This window comes from Hevea brasiliensis, chromosome 10 (assembly GCF_030052815.1).
Source record: "Hevea brasiliensis isolate MT/VB/25A 57/8 chromosome 10, ASM3005281v1, whole genome shotgun sequence".
NCBI classification, from domain to species: domain Eukaryota; kingdom Viridiplantae; phylum Streptophyta; class Magnoliopsida; order Malpighiales; family Euphorbiaceae; genus Hevea; species Hevea brasiliensis.
This window is the reverse complement of record NC_079502.1, coordinates 81,491,164-81,508,868: the sequence shown is the minus strand read 5'-3', so window position 1 is coordinate 81,508,868 and position 17,705 is coordinate 81,491,164. Positions and strand designations below refer to the sequence as shown.

The 17,705-nt window shown below is 34.9% G+C and overlaps 2 protein-coding genes across 8 annotated transcripts; both read right to left on the bottom strand.

Annotated features, from left to right (window-relative positions):
• Positions 1-214: 214 nt before the first annotated feature.
• Positions 215-2,067, bottom strand: LOC131169375 (uncharacterized). The gene is made up of 3 exons (XM_058128594.1): positions 1,855-2,067; positions 692-820; positions 215-574 (listed from the first exon to the last, which is right to left on the bottom strand). The coding sequence occupies exons 1-3, from the start codon at positions 2,065-2,067 to the stop codon at positions 215-217; spliced, it is 702 nt and encodes a 233-aa protein (XP_057984577.1).
• Positions 2,068-10,168: 8,101 nt separating this feature from the next.
• On the bottom strand, positions 10,169-16,218 carry LOC110654668 (uncharacterized). 7 transcript variants are annotated; one of them, XM_021810728.2, is made up of 10 exons: positions 16,092-16,210; positions 15,883-15,993; positions 15,646-15,771; positions 15,038-15,118; positions 14,868-14,956; positions 14,699-14,773; positions 12,685-12,746; positions 12,538-12,597; positions 11,833-12,027; positions 10,169-10,705 (listed from the first exon to the last, which is right to left on the bottom strand). In XM_021810728.2, the coding sequence occupies exons 3-10, from the start codon at positions 15,766-15,768 to the stop codon at positions 10,614-10,616; spliced, it is 777 nt and encodes a 258-aa protein (XP_021666420.2). In that variant the 5' UTR covers positions 15,769-15,771; positions 15,883-15,993; positions 16,092-16,210; the 3' UTR covers positions 10,169-10,613. The 7 variants fall into 7 exon arrangements, with proteins under 7 accessions (XP_021666420.2, XP_058010234.1, XP_021666422.2 ...); XM_058154251.1 differs by having other exon boundaries at positions 15,646-15,768; XM_021810730.2 differs by having other exon boundaries at positions 12,538-12,594; positions 15,883-16,218.
• Positions 16,219-17,705: the final 1,487 nt, after the last annotated feature.

Here is a 17,705-nt window from a genome sequence, read left to right as displayed (position 1 = left end):
AAAGTCTATAGTAATCATTTCCCACTTCCACTCTGGAATGGGAATCTCCTGTAGCTTCCCTCTGATGTTCAAACTTCACCTTTTGACAAGTTAAGCACTTGGACACAAAAACTGTTATGTCTCTCTTCATGCCATTCCACCAGTACCTATCTTTCACATCATGGTACATCTTGGTGGAGTCTGGGTTGACATTGTAGGGTGCATGGTGTGCCTCCTACATAATCTCATGTCTGACGTTGTCCACATCTGGCACACATATCCTGAAGCCTTGTATAAGAGCACCATCTATATCAAACCCAAATTCACACTTTTCTCTTTGCTGCACCCTCTCTATAATTATCATTAATTGTCGGTCTCTGTGTTGAGCAACTTTAATTCTATCCTGTAGGTCTAGACTTACTCTAAAATGTGCCAATAGTGCACCCTCATCTAATATATCTAAAATTAGACCCTGATCCATCAACTCATATATCTTTTGAATCAATGGTCTCCTTTCTATTGAGATATGTGCCAGACTGCCAAAAGATTTTCTGCTCAAGGCATCTGCCACCACATTTGCCTTTCTTGGATGGTACTGGATGGTACAATCATAATCCTTTAGAAGCTCCATCCATCTCTTCTGCCTTAGATTTAAATCTCTTCGCTAGAAGATGTACTTCAAACTTTTATGATCGGTGTAGATCTCGCATACCTCACCATACAGATAGTGCCTCCAAATCTTTAATGTAAAAACTACAGCCGCCATCTCTAAATCATGAGTGGGATAGTTCTGCACGTGCCACTTTAACTGCCTTGAAGCATATGTCACTAATTTGTCGTGCTGTATTAAAACATACCCCAACCCAACTTTAGAGGCATTGTAGTATACTGTGTATCCTTCTTTACCCACTAGCAATGTTAACACAGGAGCTGTAGTTAAGCATTCCTTAAGCTTTTGAAAACTTTTCTCACACTTGTCCTACTAAAAGAATGGGACATTCTTTCAAGTCAACCTGGTTAGAGTAGTTGCTATTCTGGAGAAATTCTACACAAAGCGCTTGTAGTAGCCTGCTAGGCCTAGAAAACTCCACACTTTAGTGACTGTTATAGGCCTAAACCAATTAGTTACTGCTTTAATTCTCTTTGAATCTACCTGAATACCTTCACTAGAGATCACATGTCCCAAGAATGAGATACTCTATAGTCAAAACTCATATTTTGAAAATTTTTGCATATAGCTAATGCTCCTTTAAAGTCTATAGTGCCATCTTTAGGTGCCAAATATGCTCTTCCTCAGTGTAGAAATATACTAAAATGTCATCTATGAATACAATGATAAAGTGATCCAGGAAACAGCTTAAATACCCTGTTCATCAAGTCCATAAAGGCCACAGTGCATTAGTGAGTCCAAAAAACATCACCAGGAACTCATAATAATCATACCTTATCCTGAATGCTATTTTCGATACTTCCTCATTTCGGATTCTCATATGGTGATAACCCGACCGTAGATCTATTTTGGAAAAGTAACTTGCTCCTTATAGGTCATCAATCTCAGGAAGTGGATATTTGTTCTTAATTATCATCTTATTTAGCTATCTGTAATCTATGCATAATTTCAAAAACCCATCCTTCTTTCTCACAAACAAAATAGGAGCACCCCAAGGTGATGTGCTTGGCTAGATAAAACCCTTGCTAGAAGTTCCTGCAGCTATTTGTTTAATTCTTTTAACTCTACTAGCGCCATCCTGTAGGTTGGTACAGAAATGGAGTTTGTACCTAGCACAGTACATATGCAGAATTCAATTTCCCTATCAGGTGGCATTCCAAGAAGCTCCTTAGGAAAAAGTCCATAAATTCCCTAACAACACATACATTTTTCACACAAGTACTTTCAACAAATGTGTCCCTCACTAGTGCCACATAACCTTGATAGCCACGCCTTAACATCCTTTTAGCACTTATGACTGACACTAGATTGTATGGAGCTACACTCATGTCATCATCAAAGCTAAACTCTTCCACTCTAGGAATATAGAAATTCACCTTTTTATTATTTCTTAATCCTAACTTGATTGCCAACTCCATTACTTTCAAAATTCTAACTCTGCAATTGGTTTCTAGCAGCTCATCCACCATATAGTATCATACCATAGTACTGACCTACTACTCATTTTATGAAACACAGGCCATTCACCATGGATGATTCTTCCTGTATCTCTTTCTTAACATGACAATCAAAACATTATCATTCCCTACTATCCTTTGTAGGGCATTGCTCTTCATAGTTAGATAGGTATCCTTGAACCTATAATTTCCACCTAAACTATTATGGTAGTGAGAAATGGGTATTGTACCACAATCCCAGACAAGATACTTTATGCATTCATTCTTCTTGATATAGCCACATCTATTGCCTATGGCTTTCCAGACTTCAGCATCAAATTTACCCATGTCTCTTGATGCTCCTCTTTAATTTTCATCATCTCTTTGCAATTATTGTGCTCTACCTACAGGATTTCAGTGAACTAACTCCTTATTGTACCACTGCTCTGCCTGGCATATACTCTCATAATTTACTATATCTATTTACACTTCATTTGTATTTCATACCTAGCATTATTATCTTATGTTTCTGTCTTCTGTGGTATTCTGAAAGATACCTCTCACTATAAAATCCTTCCAGAACTATCTCTAGTCTTCCATTCATAACTTTGATATTTGTACTTCTAAGTAACTTGTGAGTAATAGTTATATCTGTCTTGTCCTCTACTATTGTTCTATTACCTATTAGCAAACAGTCACTCATGTTTCCTCACAAAGTTACCTAATTGGTCACGTTAAAAACACTTGCCTAACTCCCGATTACAGACTTTAGGTCTCACCATTCTGAATTTTAGCATCAAATATTTGTGCCATTATCGCTTATGAACCCATTAGGTTGAGTTTTATTCAACTTACTACCTACTGACTTCGCCTCTTTGTCTGATAAGACAGTTCGAGTTACTGTTGCACACTCTCTGGTTATTACCTAATTTGGTTGCATATCTCACCTAACTTTCCTCATACTATTAACAATCTAAAAAGTCCTTATCCCATTACCCCTCATTCTACCTTAGGGACAAAAAACAAATAAAACCTATTCCAGATCTTGCAAGTTTGAGCTCCATGATTTGGCTCCTTGAAGGAGTGGAAGCATGGATTTAGGGCATTTAAAACATTGAAACTTCAAAAACCATTCTAGTGTTTCATGCATCATACAAGTGTGTTATGGTCCTAATCAATTTTTTTCAATGCCCAATTGCATACTAAAACACATTTTAGCAAGCTATAAACTTTCATTTGCCATTTAATATTATGAATTAACATTTAATTCAATTAAACCCTAAGTAAAAGAGGGGTTTATGGTTACTAACCTCTTGATGCACAATTGATGAATCCCACTTGTTTTTGATGCCTCTAGGACCCCAATTGTTGTCCCTCTAACTTGTCCACCACAAACACAACAAGGATCAAGTATGGCAGCCCCAAGTTGACTTCCCAAGCCAATTCAAACACTTGAAAATGGGGTTTAGTGATTTAGTGAAGGTTAAAGGGTGTTTTGAACACTAGAAACTTTTTCTAGTAATTTTAATTCAAGGAAGAACAAGGATTTCTTCTTGAAGTAAAATGAACAAGTGACGAGAAAAGGGGAAGAGATGTTGCCGTCCACCTTGAGAAGAAGAAGAGAAAAATATTGTTTTCTCTTTCTTCCTTTTTTCCTTTTATAGTAAAGTCAAACTTCACTTACCCTTGCCAAATGTCACCATAAGATCACATCTTACTTTTTGGTTGACTTAATCCTATGAAGCCAAGTGTTAAGCTCCATTTAAATCATGAAAAGTGATCTTCCATCATTGGAAGACAAGCGGCAAGATCATATTGTGTCATATGTCAACATCTCATGGTGCCACATGTTACCAATTGATTTAATCTTACTTTTTAAATTTTAATTTGAGTTCTCAACTCAAAATTAATAATTTCTCCTCTTCAAATTAATTTATATCAAATATAAATTAATTGATTAATTAATCTCTATTAATTAATTTCTTATAATTAAATTCATATTTAAATAATTTAAATATAAATTTAATTTAAACTATACATCTAATAACCTAGATTTGGTTTCAAGTCATGCTAGGGACTTTGCAATCTTATTGCAAACCAAACCCTAATTAATTAATTAATTGAACTCTTTAATTAGTCAATTAAATCACATTTTACTTGGTGATTAACTTGTGCAGTTGTGTGACTTACTAGGCTCATTACTTATTGGCAATGATAAATGATATTATCTCATAATATCATTAGAACTATTTTTTATCTTAAATGATTTCTTTAAACCATTTTAGGCACATCATAGATCATGGTTGACACCTAGCATAGCATGCCATGGCCACCCAATTAGTAATAAGGAATACCTTAAATGAACCTTTAATCATATATTACCATACACTAGAATCTTTCCGTTACAAAATCCCAATTCCGGCTGGAGTCATAGTTAATGCCAAACTCCATTCGCTATGAATATTATGTTCTCTTTTAATTCCAATTCTTGATTAATTAGATTTTCTTGTTAGAAACTCTTTTTTGACTAAATCTATCTGTCCTGGCCAGGAACTTAAATCATCAAGAATAATTAAATGAACATAGGATCTCATCCCTATTTACTTAGGGTAACGGATTCGATCTTGATCAACACCTATCTTCATATATAACTAGTAGGAGCCAACACATGCCCATATACCATACATAGTACAAGTATGAAAGCAGTATCAAACTCAAACTACCTATATACAAGATAACTGTGTTATCTCAGGTCTAAAGATTATATGCACTGATATGATATATGACAATGCATTGACAAGAGTAAACTCCATGCGCTTATCATAAGCGTCACTGGTTCGGCCTATTATCATGTATAAGTGCCTATCATGTTTATTATACGGCATGAGACTCACTACTCTATCTTATTTATATCTCATATAAATACCTTGGGAATAAATATGATTATAATCTTTCTGGATAAGGCATGTCCTTTTGTGAAGTATCCTTGATTGTGAACTAATTTATGATACTTTGTACCAAAAATATTGTCACTCACATTCTTAACAACTTAAGAATAGAATTTGTAACAAAATATTAATGGAGAACAAATCTCTAAATTTATTAAATAAAATCAATGTAAATCCACAAACAAAATTGAAAGTTCTACATCCCTAATTCTAGAATTAAGAAAACTGTACTCTTATGGTGAGTTTAACAATTAATATAAAAATAAAATAACAATAACAAAACATCTGAAGAAATAGAATAAAGGAAACCAAATAGAAGAGTCTGCAGCTTTTGAACTTTTAGAACTTTAGCTACAAATCTCTTCTAAGATCCTTAGTGCAAATCTCTCCAAATTGTTGAAAATCTAAATTTGAATGTAAAAGATGGGATCCATAGCTTGATTCTTACTTCTTATATTTATTTCTAGCATAAAAACCCTCAATTTAGAGTCCTAGAGGCTTTAGAAGTCTTTCTAAATCGTGTGAAATAGAGTTTGAGTTGAATTGGTATCTGAGCTGGGGCAAATTACACGGCCCATATAGGGTAGGCCATGTAACTCTTTGGAGCCCTAGAAGTCTTCATCAATTGGGGTGGTAGAAAGTTACACGGGCCAGGGACCATTACATGGGGTCCCTTACATGGCTCGTGTAAATGTCTTTTCTTGGCACACTCCTGGCAGTGTCACGACCCAACCTATGGGCCGGACCGGCACTAGGACCTGAGCCAGCCTAAAGCCCCCGAGGCCCGTAGTAAGCCTAACTGTTCATTAACCCAACTCTAAGGCCCATTTGGGCCCAATATCAAGAAAACAAACGGACAGAGTCCGGCCATAAAATGGACTTACCAACGGGGAGTTTTCGACTCACCCGACCTGTAAACACAATATATAGTCAATTGGGGAGCTCAGCTCACCCTCCACATACTCATCAACATAAAAATAAATGGGAGCTCAGCTCCCTCATCCAATCCATCAAACATGCATAGCATATTAAGTTTCTGAGTCCCAAAATAATAATTTAGTTTACAGGACCCAAATCAAATAACATTTCTAACACATGCGGAAATTCTAAGATTTAACAAGTTTATACAAGCGGTAATAATTGACTGCGAGGGAGAAAAGCGAGTTAACCAAAATAAAATCCTCCTGTAGCTTTGAAAAATATTGAACAGAGTGAGCGTCGACTCAGAGAGTAAAATATCAATTTTAACCATAATCTCTATAACTATCTAGAACTAATGCACCCTGTAGAGTGAAATGCAAAATTAACAACATTTTTACATCATAACATCAAATAGGTAATTTGGAGCACTCACACACCCTGTAGTATCAATCATAACATATGGGAGCTGATCCCTATACACTCTCTTAAATCCAACTCGTGCCGGTAATTACTCAAGCTCGGACTTCCACTTAATAACCAAATCGAGGGTCCCAATTACTCAAGCCGTGACTACCCCTTGAAGGATCGGGTCCCAAATTACTCAAGCCGTGATCGCCTGGCCCTATCCATAGTCCACACCACATCACACGCACGCCAACGCACGCACATTGCTCCAAATTACCACAACAACATCCATGGCACATCAACAGTTATGAATGCAACATAAATCGTGCCTAGAGTTTAACTACATAAATATATGCATATAAGTGATGCATGGGCATGCTGAACATATAATAATATCGAAATTACAATTAAAATTAATATTTTACTCACAGACTTGACGATGGTCACTGAGGCGGCTGGGTGGAGGAAGAAGGCTGTCTCGGCTCACCTGACAATTTTATTACAATCATTTAATAAATTTGACTCAATACAAACAAATAAAAAGACCAATACGTCCTAAGTCGTGCCGAAAATCCGGCAGAGTCTCCCCTATACCTAGGACCTACCCAACCTGAAAAAGGGCTCAAAATACACTTCTATACTCACAATCCATATATCCACAACTCAATCACATCACACAGCCCCTCTTGGGCCCATCAAATCAATCATCCATCACAATATGTAAAATTTCAATTTAGTCCCTATAATTGACCATTTTTGCAAAAACTGCCCAAATCAGCTCTAAAAATTCTAAAACTTTGCCCCGCGGTCCTTAGCAATATTACTAAGCTATTGCAAAAAGAATCATAATTTTCTAAGCTACCACGAATATTTTACGGATTTTTAATCCTATTTAAGCACTAGAAAATTATGAAAAAGTAAGGTTCGGGTTTACCTTTGCCGATTCCGACTTGAACGCGCCGACGTCGACAATGGGGGCTAGCCAAAACCTCGATCCAATTCGGAGACTTTTTCGGTAACGGGTCTGTTTGGCCCGAAATTTGCAGACCCGGTCAACTGTCAAATTTTCGCGAATCGAGGATACCGACACGAAGCCCATAATACGAGGGTTAGTACATAAATTTTTCAGAATTTTCTAAGCTCATTAAATGCTCGGAAAAACACTGCGAAGTTCCGTGGGACCCACCAAAAAACGGTGTCAGAAAAATTCGAAATTTATGTCGTTGCGAAGCTCTCGACGAATGGAGCGTGCTGGTGGCCTCGGTTTTCTCGTGGGATTCACGGTTTTCGAGAAATCTAGCCCAAAAATCGAAATGGGCTAAAATCTTCCCGAACAAAAATCGGACAAACCGCTCGATGGATTTCGGCGTTCTTGGTGTCTATGGAAAGCTCTCGCCGAGTAGATGATTTTAGACACAAGACCCGGTCCAATTGGTGGCGGATCGGCGGATTTGGCGGGAAGTCAAACGCAGCACAAGCATTTTTCGGCCATTTTAGGCAGCCACTGGGAGGGTCAAGGGGCCTGGCTACTGGGGTCAAGTGGTCGGCCGCTACCGGGGGTGGGGAGGAGAGAGAAACGAGAGAGAAAAGGGAGAGGGACGGCGCGCGCGGGGAAGAAAAAGGGAAGAAGGAAAAGGCGGTCTGATTCGGCCCGTCCGGTCGACCCGCCGATCCGTCGATTCGGCCTGGCTCGATTCGAAATACAAAATTTTGAATTTTTATGCCTCGGGAAAACGTGGTCCAAAAATTCCGAAAAAATTCCAGAAAACTCAGAAAAATACGTAGACTCCAAATATATTTTTAGTTTCGCCACGTGGTCTTTAAATTAATTTTTAAAAATCATCAAAGTTTATATTTTCGGAAAATCGAACCCGATTTTAAAATCCGAAAAATCTCAAAAAAATTTCAAAATTTAAATAAAATTAAAATACCAAAAATACTCATAAATAATAAAATTTAAAATCTTGGGGTGTTATACATAGGGCAAGTTTTCCGAGTACATGGCCTGTGCTTTTCTTTTAAGTGCTTGACTTGCCCTTTTTGACTTCCCAATTTGTTCAATTGTGCTTTAGGCCTTAGGATTACATCAAATTGCTTGATAAAAAACATAAATTAAGAAATTAAGCTAGATTAACTTAAAAGCCTAAAAATGCAATGAAACTAACTAGAAATCATGCGATTAACTAACAAAATGCCAATGAAATGCAATAAAAAGTACGTTAAAATATCTATATAATGCAAGTGTATCAGGTGGATGCAATTACATTTTGATATTTCTTTAGTCTGGCAATTTATAAAAACCTTGAGATGCATTTAATGGATGTATTGACTGCCTATTTGTATGGCTTACTTGACAAAAATATCTATATGAAAAATCCCTCAAGGATTCAAGTTGCCTAAAGTACAAAAATCAAATTCTTGAGAACTTTGATTGGTTTCAAGTTGCCTAAAGCACAAAAATCAATCCAGATTTAATTGGTTTTGCAGATGTAAGTTATTTATCTGATCCACATAATGGTAGATCTTAGACAGGCTGTATATTTACATGTGGAGCAATTTATAAAACAAGCCGAGAATGTGTGTAGTTGAGATATTAGTAATTTAACATATTCGAAGTACTGTAGTCTACCTGTAAAAAAAGTTCTAACCATTTTGTATGAAGATAATATGACAAGCAAAATCAGTTGAAGGAAGGATACATTAACGAAGATAGAACAAAACATTTTTCTCCACTATTCTTCTTAACTCATGATCTTTAGAAGAATGGTGAAATTAATGTTCAAGAAATTTGCTTAAGAGATAATCTTATTAATCTGCTTGCGAAAACATTTCCAACTGCAAGTTTCGAAAAATTCGTGAACAATATTGGAATGCAAAGACTTAAAAATCTCAAGTGATATCTTCACGAGGGATAGTTAATATGCATTGTATTCTTTTTTCCTTTATTGTAGTTCTTTTCCATTGGGTTTTCCTGGTAAGTGTTTTTAATGAGACAATATTCATCTTTTATTCTATACAAGAATAATGTTTTGTTTTTCCTTTACTATGATTTTTTTTCCACTAAGGTTTTTTTTTAGTAAGGTTTTAACGATACATTATTTTATTAATGTGTGGACATTTAAAAGAGAGTTTTATGAATATTTTTATGGTGAATGTCCATTAAAATTATTAACTCTTCACTTCTCTCCATAAGTTCAATATACTACTCTTCAACTTACGCACTTCTTTATGTAATCCATTAATTATAAACCCTTTATCTTCTCATATATGCTTATAAATAGAGATAATATATGTGATATTTAAAACACTTAGAAAGTCAAAAATTCTATTTTCTCTTAGTCTTCCCTCTTCTATAATTATCTTAGTTTTACTTTATTTTATAATAGATAAAAAATTACTCTATCCTACAACATTCATGATCCCTATCTAGTCCCTCGAATTTTTTTCTTTAAATTTTTTTGGCAAGATCAACGCATATGCATAATTTAATATTGAACATTTTTTTCCCAATTTTTGCATATAAATATTCTTATTTCATTAACATATCTTTTATTTATTTATTTTAAAAAAATAATAGCATGCTTTTGCTCCATATCATGATTAATTATGAACACTTTATCAGTTCACAAATTCATCATTATATATCCATGGTAAATGCCTTATAACATGCATAGTTTATTTGTTCATTCTTCCCTGATTCTGCTTATGAACTTCTCCAAAACATTCAAGCTAATATTGTAGGAATTAATGAATGATAAACAACAAATTGGGAATTTTTTTTTCCCATTAATAAAGAAAATTGTCTAATGTTCCATTAAAATTAGCATGCAGCATCTATTTTTGTTATTAATAATAAAAGAATGTACTGCTCTATCATTCCTATCTAGGAGAAAAATGTACAACCTCTGCCAGTATGCTAGACACCTGATTAGCAATAACTTAAAAAATAATCCTACACGACCATGGGAAGACAAAACTGCAAGCATCATAGTTGCAACACTTTCACATACTTCAAATTTATGACAACCTCTGCCAGTATGCTAAACACCTGATCAGCAATAACTTAAAAAATAATCCTACACGACCACAGGAAGACAAAACTGCAAGCATCATAGTTGCAACACTTTCACATACTTCAAATTTACGACAGTACCCATAAATATCACCAAATTCACGACGACACGAGCAGAGCAGCCATCCATGTATCATTTTCAAACTGCACACCTACATTATAGTTTTTCCCATATATGCTGCTCAGGCAGCTCCTGCCTGACGGGTAGGGCCATCTGATCTGAAACCACGACCACGACCACGCCCACGGCCCCTTCCCCTCCAACGACCACGTCCTGCAAAATCTCCAAGAGACATTCAATACACGAATAGCATTTCATACAAACCTTTTTAATCTATTTTTCCCCAACTCAACTCAACTCATCTCAACTAAGCCTTTATTCCAAAAAGTTATTTTTCCCCAAAATAACAAAATATCAACTTCTATGATTAATATCTAATTACAGTTTCTTTCACCCTTGATTATGTCAAATTCATAAAAATTCACATAAGCCAGAAAAAAAGATAAAGGGATTAGAACTAGAAATTAAATATAGAATTAATAGCACCAAATCAAAAGGTTTAGAGATTCAATAGCCAATAATTTCAAGTGGAAGACTTAACAAGTGTCAGAGTGAATATGGGGGTTGTTCCCAGAGATTATGAGCAAAAAAATTCATTTCAATTATTCTCATGTTTGCTGGAAGTACCAGATGAAGCATTAGAAGCATACAGTTCCATATTTTAACAATGTTCACACCCAAATTTGATCTGATGCAAAATTCATTCACAGGACAGTTCAAAATAGAGTTATGGGCCATTTAGAATAAAGAAAGACAATGTATAATCTGATGCAATTTAAAGACAAACATTTCAACATAAAACTAGTGGCACATCGAATAGATTTTTCATCCATTCTGACAACAATTACACAAATAACATTTAAGTTTTGCTTATGTAGAAAATGAGGCATCAATTTCAGAAACCATTTAAAAATAGCCAATGTCAGATAACATGTGACATTCAATCTTAACTACAAAAGCTCTTATTGCTCTAAACTGCATACTGCTATCACAATGAAGTGGAACTGCAATAAAAGAAAATGGGAATGCCAGACTTGCCTATGTTTGCCTTCTTACAATCCCCATTGTTATACAGTTGTCTACAAGATGAGGGAACCTAACTTATTCAAAATTCAAATTGTATTATGCTATTTCACAAAAAAGAACTCCCTTTCTAAGATTAGGAGATTCTCATTAGTGGAATCAACAGAAACACAAAATAATCAACCAGAAATTTCAGGGCCAAGTTTACCCAAAAGCATTGATAGCAATCCACGTAAACAGAACACATAAATCAATACTAGTCCAGGAGGGGGGAAGTATGTAAAGTAATTTATATATAACTAGTTCTAGAAACTTACCACGACCAGGGGCAGGCAGTGCTTCAAATTCACCATAGTCATTGTATCCACTTGATTGACCACCAAATCCTCGCCCTCGACCACGGCCTCGGCCTCGGAAGAAACGGCCCCTTACACGGCCTCGACCTCTGCCACCATAACCATGCCCACCAGCCCAACCATCACCGTTATAATCTCCACCTCCATTGTAATTCCCTACCAATACGTAATAACAAAACTAATAATGATCCAGTGAGAAAATTAAGCCAGGTTGGCATACAAAAACAGAATTCAATGAACATGGCATCACTAGAAAGAACATATTTTCCAAATAATTTCAGGAGACACATTTCACATCCAAAGAACATGTCTTATAACCATGACTTAAACCGAGCTTTTGACCTCCTTTTGTTTAGAAATTCGTTCAGCGGCTGTAAATTTTTGATAGATTGAAATGAATTCACATATAAAGCAAACATAAAATGATACAAACACAAATACAAAATTAGAAAACTAAGAACAACAGAAGCCACAACTAAAAGGAGAATTAATTAAAAACTCACATGATGTCAGTTACCTTGTGATAATGATGCTAAACTATAATAGGAAAACCAACAAATTGCTGCATACGCTTAAAAATATCCACTTAGATCTTTAAACCATAGGCAACATAAATGAAACATCAAAAAATGAATATTCTGTAGAAGCAATAAGCTCTAGCTCTACCTCTGCCCCTTCCTCTTCCCCAACTAGCATGCTCCCTTCCTCTCATCCTTGGTGAGCCTTCTGAATTAGAAGGAAGCATACAAATCAATCCTATTCTTAAAAACAGCAAAGAGCCTCATAAATCAATAGAAAAGGTTGTCACTACACCTCCTTCATCTTCAAATTCATTCAATGGCTTCACCTGATCAACTGGAAGAGGAGGTTGATATCTGCATTGCAAGATAGGAGAAAACAAATTATGAATGGTTTTCGTAACGCCAAATAAAGTTTCAAGATCATAGCTCAAGTACAAATAAGAATAATAGGCCCAGATGTCATATAAAAACTTCAGGATCCAGAAAAGAATATTTCAGATTCACAAGTAAAAAGGTGCCCAATAAAATATAGCAATAAGTACAATTTTACACAGCTTAACTCAAACTAGACCTTAATCCCAAACTAATTGGGATAGGCTTTATGGATCAATTTGAAATAAAATTTTTACAAAGAATGCTATAAATACGCAGCTCCTGAAACACTGCAAATTAAAAATATAATCAAGATGAGTTGAAATAGAATTTTGAGTTCACAATCCATATGCTAATCCAGATCACTGTGTATTTATCATGCTTTTCCAGCACAATTGAAATACGAAAGTACTATTTTACATACATGTAGGGCTGAGCAGTTTCCGGTTTGAACCGAATAACCGAAGAGAACCGAGCGAATTCAGTTCAAACGGTTCGATTTTTCGGTTCAATCGTTTGGTTCAGTTTTGAGTTTTTAATAATTTCGGTTATTTGGGTCGGTTCAGTTATTCTGATCAAAAAACCAAAAAAACTGAACCACCCCAAAATCCTAAAACTATGTCGTTTCAAGCACCTATCTATACCATACATAAACTGAATCCCTAAATCCTATTTCTCTTTTCCTTAAACTGAATTCCTAAATCCTATTTCTCTTTTCCTTAGTTTGCTCTCTAGCAATCTTCGTTCCTCATCCAGCTCTTCACACTTCTTCTTCTTCTTCTTCTTCTTCGCATTCTTTGATCTTTCTATATGTAAAGGTTAAAGCTGCATGTAATTTCCATTTTTGGCCTTCATGGCTTCATCACATTGTTCTCTTTGATTAGTGCATCACACCACCGATGCTCACCTCAACCCATCAAACAGAGACCCAAACACATCCTCATCTCGACACCGTCAGAAGACCATTCACCCATGCTCGCCTCGATGCCATCAGAGATGGAGACCTGTCGTCAATGTGCCTCACGGTGAGAGATTGTCGATGATGAGTGAATGCTTCAATGATATTTTTGCAATTGAATGTAATTATTTATTTGAATATAATTATTCAAATCTATAAACTTGTAATTTTTCAATGATGATTTTTGTTGGTGTTGTTGATTGAATTTGTTGTTGGTGTTGATTTAATTTATTGTTGTGAATTTGGACTACTGGGAATTTGGGATTGAGGCAGGGGAATTGAACGACACTGTTTGGAACTGGAAATTCAGGATTGTGAGGTAGGAGAACCATTTGGTCATTTCCTCAAACCGATGGTTTTGAACCGAACCAAGCGGAACCGATTTGGTTTGGTTCAATTCGGTTCTTCTCTAAATTCGGTTCAGTTTCGGTTGGGATTTTATATTAAATTGGTTATTCAGTTTTTCAATTTCAGTTCGGTTTGAAACCGAATTAACCGAATGCTCTCCCCTACATACATGAAGCATCAGTCAAGTTCCATTTCAACAGAACAAAGAACTGAATATTACTATATTCCAAAACTACAAAGCAGAAAAGCTTCATTAGTGAATTTGACAGCAGCAAAAACAATAAAAAAATGCCAATCCAAACAGATCACTTTCACATATGAATATGATATTAAAAAAATTGATACTATGTGTATATCAGTAGTTTGTATGCAAATTTTAGCAAAAACCAGGAAAATGTCAGCCAACTTTTTTTACATGATAAATGCAACAAATGAAAAATATTACCAAGGAATCATTCAGTCATATAACCATTTCACAGCCAAGCATAAAACTCAAATAAGATTGGCGTCGCCTATAACCTGATTTATAATCATCACTGTCTATGCACCATGTACCCCAATGACAAAACACCAACATAGTTACATTGCTAACAGAGAGTCACTGCATTCACTGGCAATCCGAAATTACCCTATGGAGGTGGTGTCCAGCTCATTCTTTGAAAAAGTGATTGTGATCATTGAAACATGTCGAACAGTCTCCAGACTACAAGAAAACAGAGCAGCAATCATTGCATCATTTACACACTAAAAATTGCATTTGCATGATGGCCAGTAGCAAAAATTCAGAAGTTACATACGGAAGAAGGCCTTCTTCCAGTGGCTCCCACATGTCAGTTATATCGTTTGATCCAATTGAGGTGTTCTGATGCAGACCAACAATTCTTCTCTGAAAGGAGAAAAGAAAATAACTGATGAGAAAGATGAGACAGAGTCATAGAGGCAGCAACAGTCAGAGACCACATTCCACCTTAATTAACTCTGCAATCATCACTGTCTTATTTATAGCTCTGCCCATGGCTTTAAGAATGATTTCACTGGACCCTTTCTCCTGCATGTGAGCAGGCGCACACACATGCCCAAAAAAAGAAAAGCAACAAATTAGGAGGAGGAGGAGGAGGAGGTAAAGGTAAGAAGAAAAAGGTAATTGGACTTCATAGTAACTGAAAAAAGTTCTCAAAAGTGTAACAAGATTTAACATCCATGCATTAGAGTTAGTAGTCTAACCAGAACTCCAATACATGAAATTGCAAAACATCAAAGGTCATTTCAAATAGCATTCTGCTGTACATTCCATTTAAGAATAAACCTTCTTTATATAAGATGATAAAAGAACCACTACACAAGCTGTTCATCAAACCCAATTCAATAATGACAAAGTTTTAGCAAACACGGGTGTAGAAAGGCCCTTTACTGAGCAATTGCTGCAATTCTAAGAGCAATTGCTGCAATTCTATTTGAGAATCTAATACTTCCAAAAAGCTTTAAATCTTCATAAAAAGTACCAGTTAATTTGTTGAAAAAATAGCATAATAAGGCAAGGCAAGTAATAAACCCACAAATAAGAAAGGGGATCACCTGGAGGAGAGTGGTGGCATAGGTAATATAATTTCTCATCCTGCCCTGAGTGGTAATGCGAATCTCATTCTCATTTATCGGCGTATCTGCTTTAGGCTGCTCGACCCTCTGGTACCTATCCATCTGCTACACATACAAAAACGAAAATTCAACTTCAAATTGCCAAGAAAACCAGAATCAAGTGATTATAAGAAACACTTTCGAGTGCAGCTACAAGGGCTTGGAGGACAAGCATACCCTGAATATGAACGAAGCAGCTACAGAGGCTAGGCAAAACCACTCTTTCTCTGCCTCAGGCTATCTATTGGGCTATTGTTTGAGTGCAGCGTTGTCTTTGGGAAGTAAAATCTGCGAATTCCAAAGAGTTGGGCATGAAGAAATGCAATAGATGTTAAGCAGGAGGTAGCAGTGGAGAAAATGATTGATTAGGGAAGAAAAAGTATAACAAAAAAGGCAGTTTAGAGAAAGTAGGGCTTTCTGATCCCGATCTTCTCGCCTTTGAGACCGCTCAAAAGCTTCAGATCACTTCACTCCCATCGCTTCAAGCCTAATTTTCTGCCGTTTAACTGCAGGTTGGATGATAAAAGCTTTTAATAAAAAAAAATACAATTTAAAGAAAATTATTATTTTATTATGCTTATCATCAAAATTTATTAAATTTAATTTTAAATTATTATTTAATATTTTTTATTAATATATTTAAAAATAATTTTTTAATAATAATTTTAACAACGATAATAAACAGGCATTAAATTTACATTCAATGTATTCATTTTATTTTCTTTAATTTCTCATTTTATAATTACGTTGCACTCTTTCTATTGTATTTGCATTGGGGAATTTCTAAATTTTAAATTTAGAATTCGAAATTTATAAATTCAAAAATCTCTTGTTTAGCTCATGTAAAGAATTTCAAGTCTTGTATTTAAAATTTATTATTTGGATGGTTAATTAACATATATTTAAATTTAAAATAAATTTTATATAATTATTAAAATTTAAAACTCAAATTATATATTTTTTAAATTAATATGAGGTTTTAATTAATTAAAACTTTTTTATATGAGAAATTTCTTTTTTTTTATTCATATTGTGGACCCATAACATGACTTGGCATACCTAATAATAATAATAATAATAATAATAATAATAATAATTTAATTTCAAAGCTATATGAATTTTTATATTTAAACTTTTCCAACAATTTTAAAATCATGAAAATTAATGAAAAGAGTACTAAACATTATTGCTATTGAGAAGAAACTCTATCCAATCTTTTTCTTTCTTGATCAGAAAAGATTTGAGGGAATAAAATTCTTTTGAATTACCCTTCATTAGCTTTTGAACTGCATCAAAGATTTCCAGGAAGTTTAGGAATTTGTAAGACTACAGATTCTTCTTATTTGTCAAATATTCTTTGAATGAGTAAGCAATTTCCATTACTGAATCAGCTAAAGTGTCTTTTCTTGCTCTTCTATTTTTTCCAAAATTTTGAGGTTGTGATCATGAACTATCTAGTTCATCTAAATTAACAATAGATTACACTTCATTACCTTATTTCTCTTTTGCCTCAACATCATCAAGAAATTTCTGTACACTGTCTCTAGTGGCTTTATCACTTCCACACAGAATAACAATATCATCCCAATTATCAATCACTTTTATTTTGATAACCACGCCCTAAAATAAATTAACTTTTATAAGCAAGCAATAAGGTAAAAGTAATAACTAAACAAATGATAAAGTTGAAATGGTCAATACCTCAACATATTCATTACATTTGCGAAAATCATATATTTGATCACCACCATCTTTTTGTCATCCCATTTAATTTTTTTCTTTGTCAATATATTGATGATAATAGCATAATGTCTTTTCCATGCCTTCATTCTGTTCTTCACATTATCTCTTACTAACTTAAGCCCCAATTTGGATTTCAATTCGTCCATAACTGCTTGATAAGCTTGTGGCTTCCACTCTCCTTCGCTCTTATTACCTTGATTTGGCTGGTCATATAAAACACTAGCAATATATTATCCATTTCTCTATTTCATGAAATG

Coding starts and splice junctions, on each gene's coding strand:
- LOC131169375 (XM_058128594.1), bottom strand. CDS start 2,067: ATGGAGTTGGCAATCAAGTTAGGATTAAGAAATAATAAAAAGGTGAAT. Junction 821..1,854: donor AAAGTACTTGTGTGAAAAAT/GTATGTGTTGTT, acceptor GTTTTAATACAG/CACGACAAATTAGTGACATA. Junction 575..691: donor GGCACTATCTGTATGGTGAG/GTATGCGAGATC, acceptor TGTACCATCCAG/TACCATCCAAGAAAGGCAAA.
- LOC110654668 (XM_058154250.1), bottom strand. CDS start 15,768: ATGGATAGGTACCAGAGGGTCGAGCAGCCTAAAGCAGATACGCCGATA. Junction 12,598..12,684: donor TGAATTTGAAGATGAAGGAG/GTGTAGTGACAA, acceptor CTTCTAATTCAG/AAGGCTCACCAAGGATGAGA. Junction 12,028..12,537: donor GGGAAGAGGAAGGGGCAGAG/GTAGAGCTAGAG, acceptor ACGTATTGGTAG/GGAATTACAATGGAGGTGGA.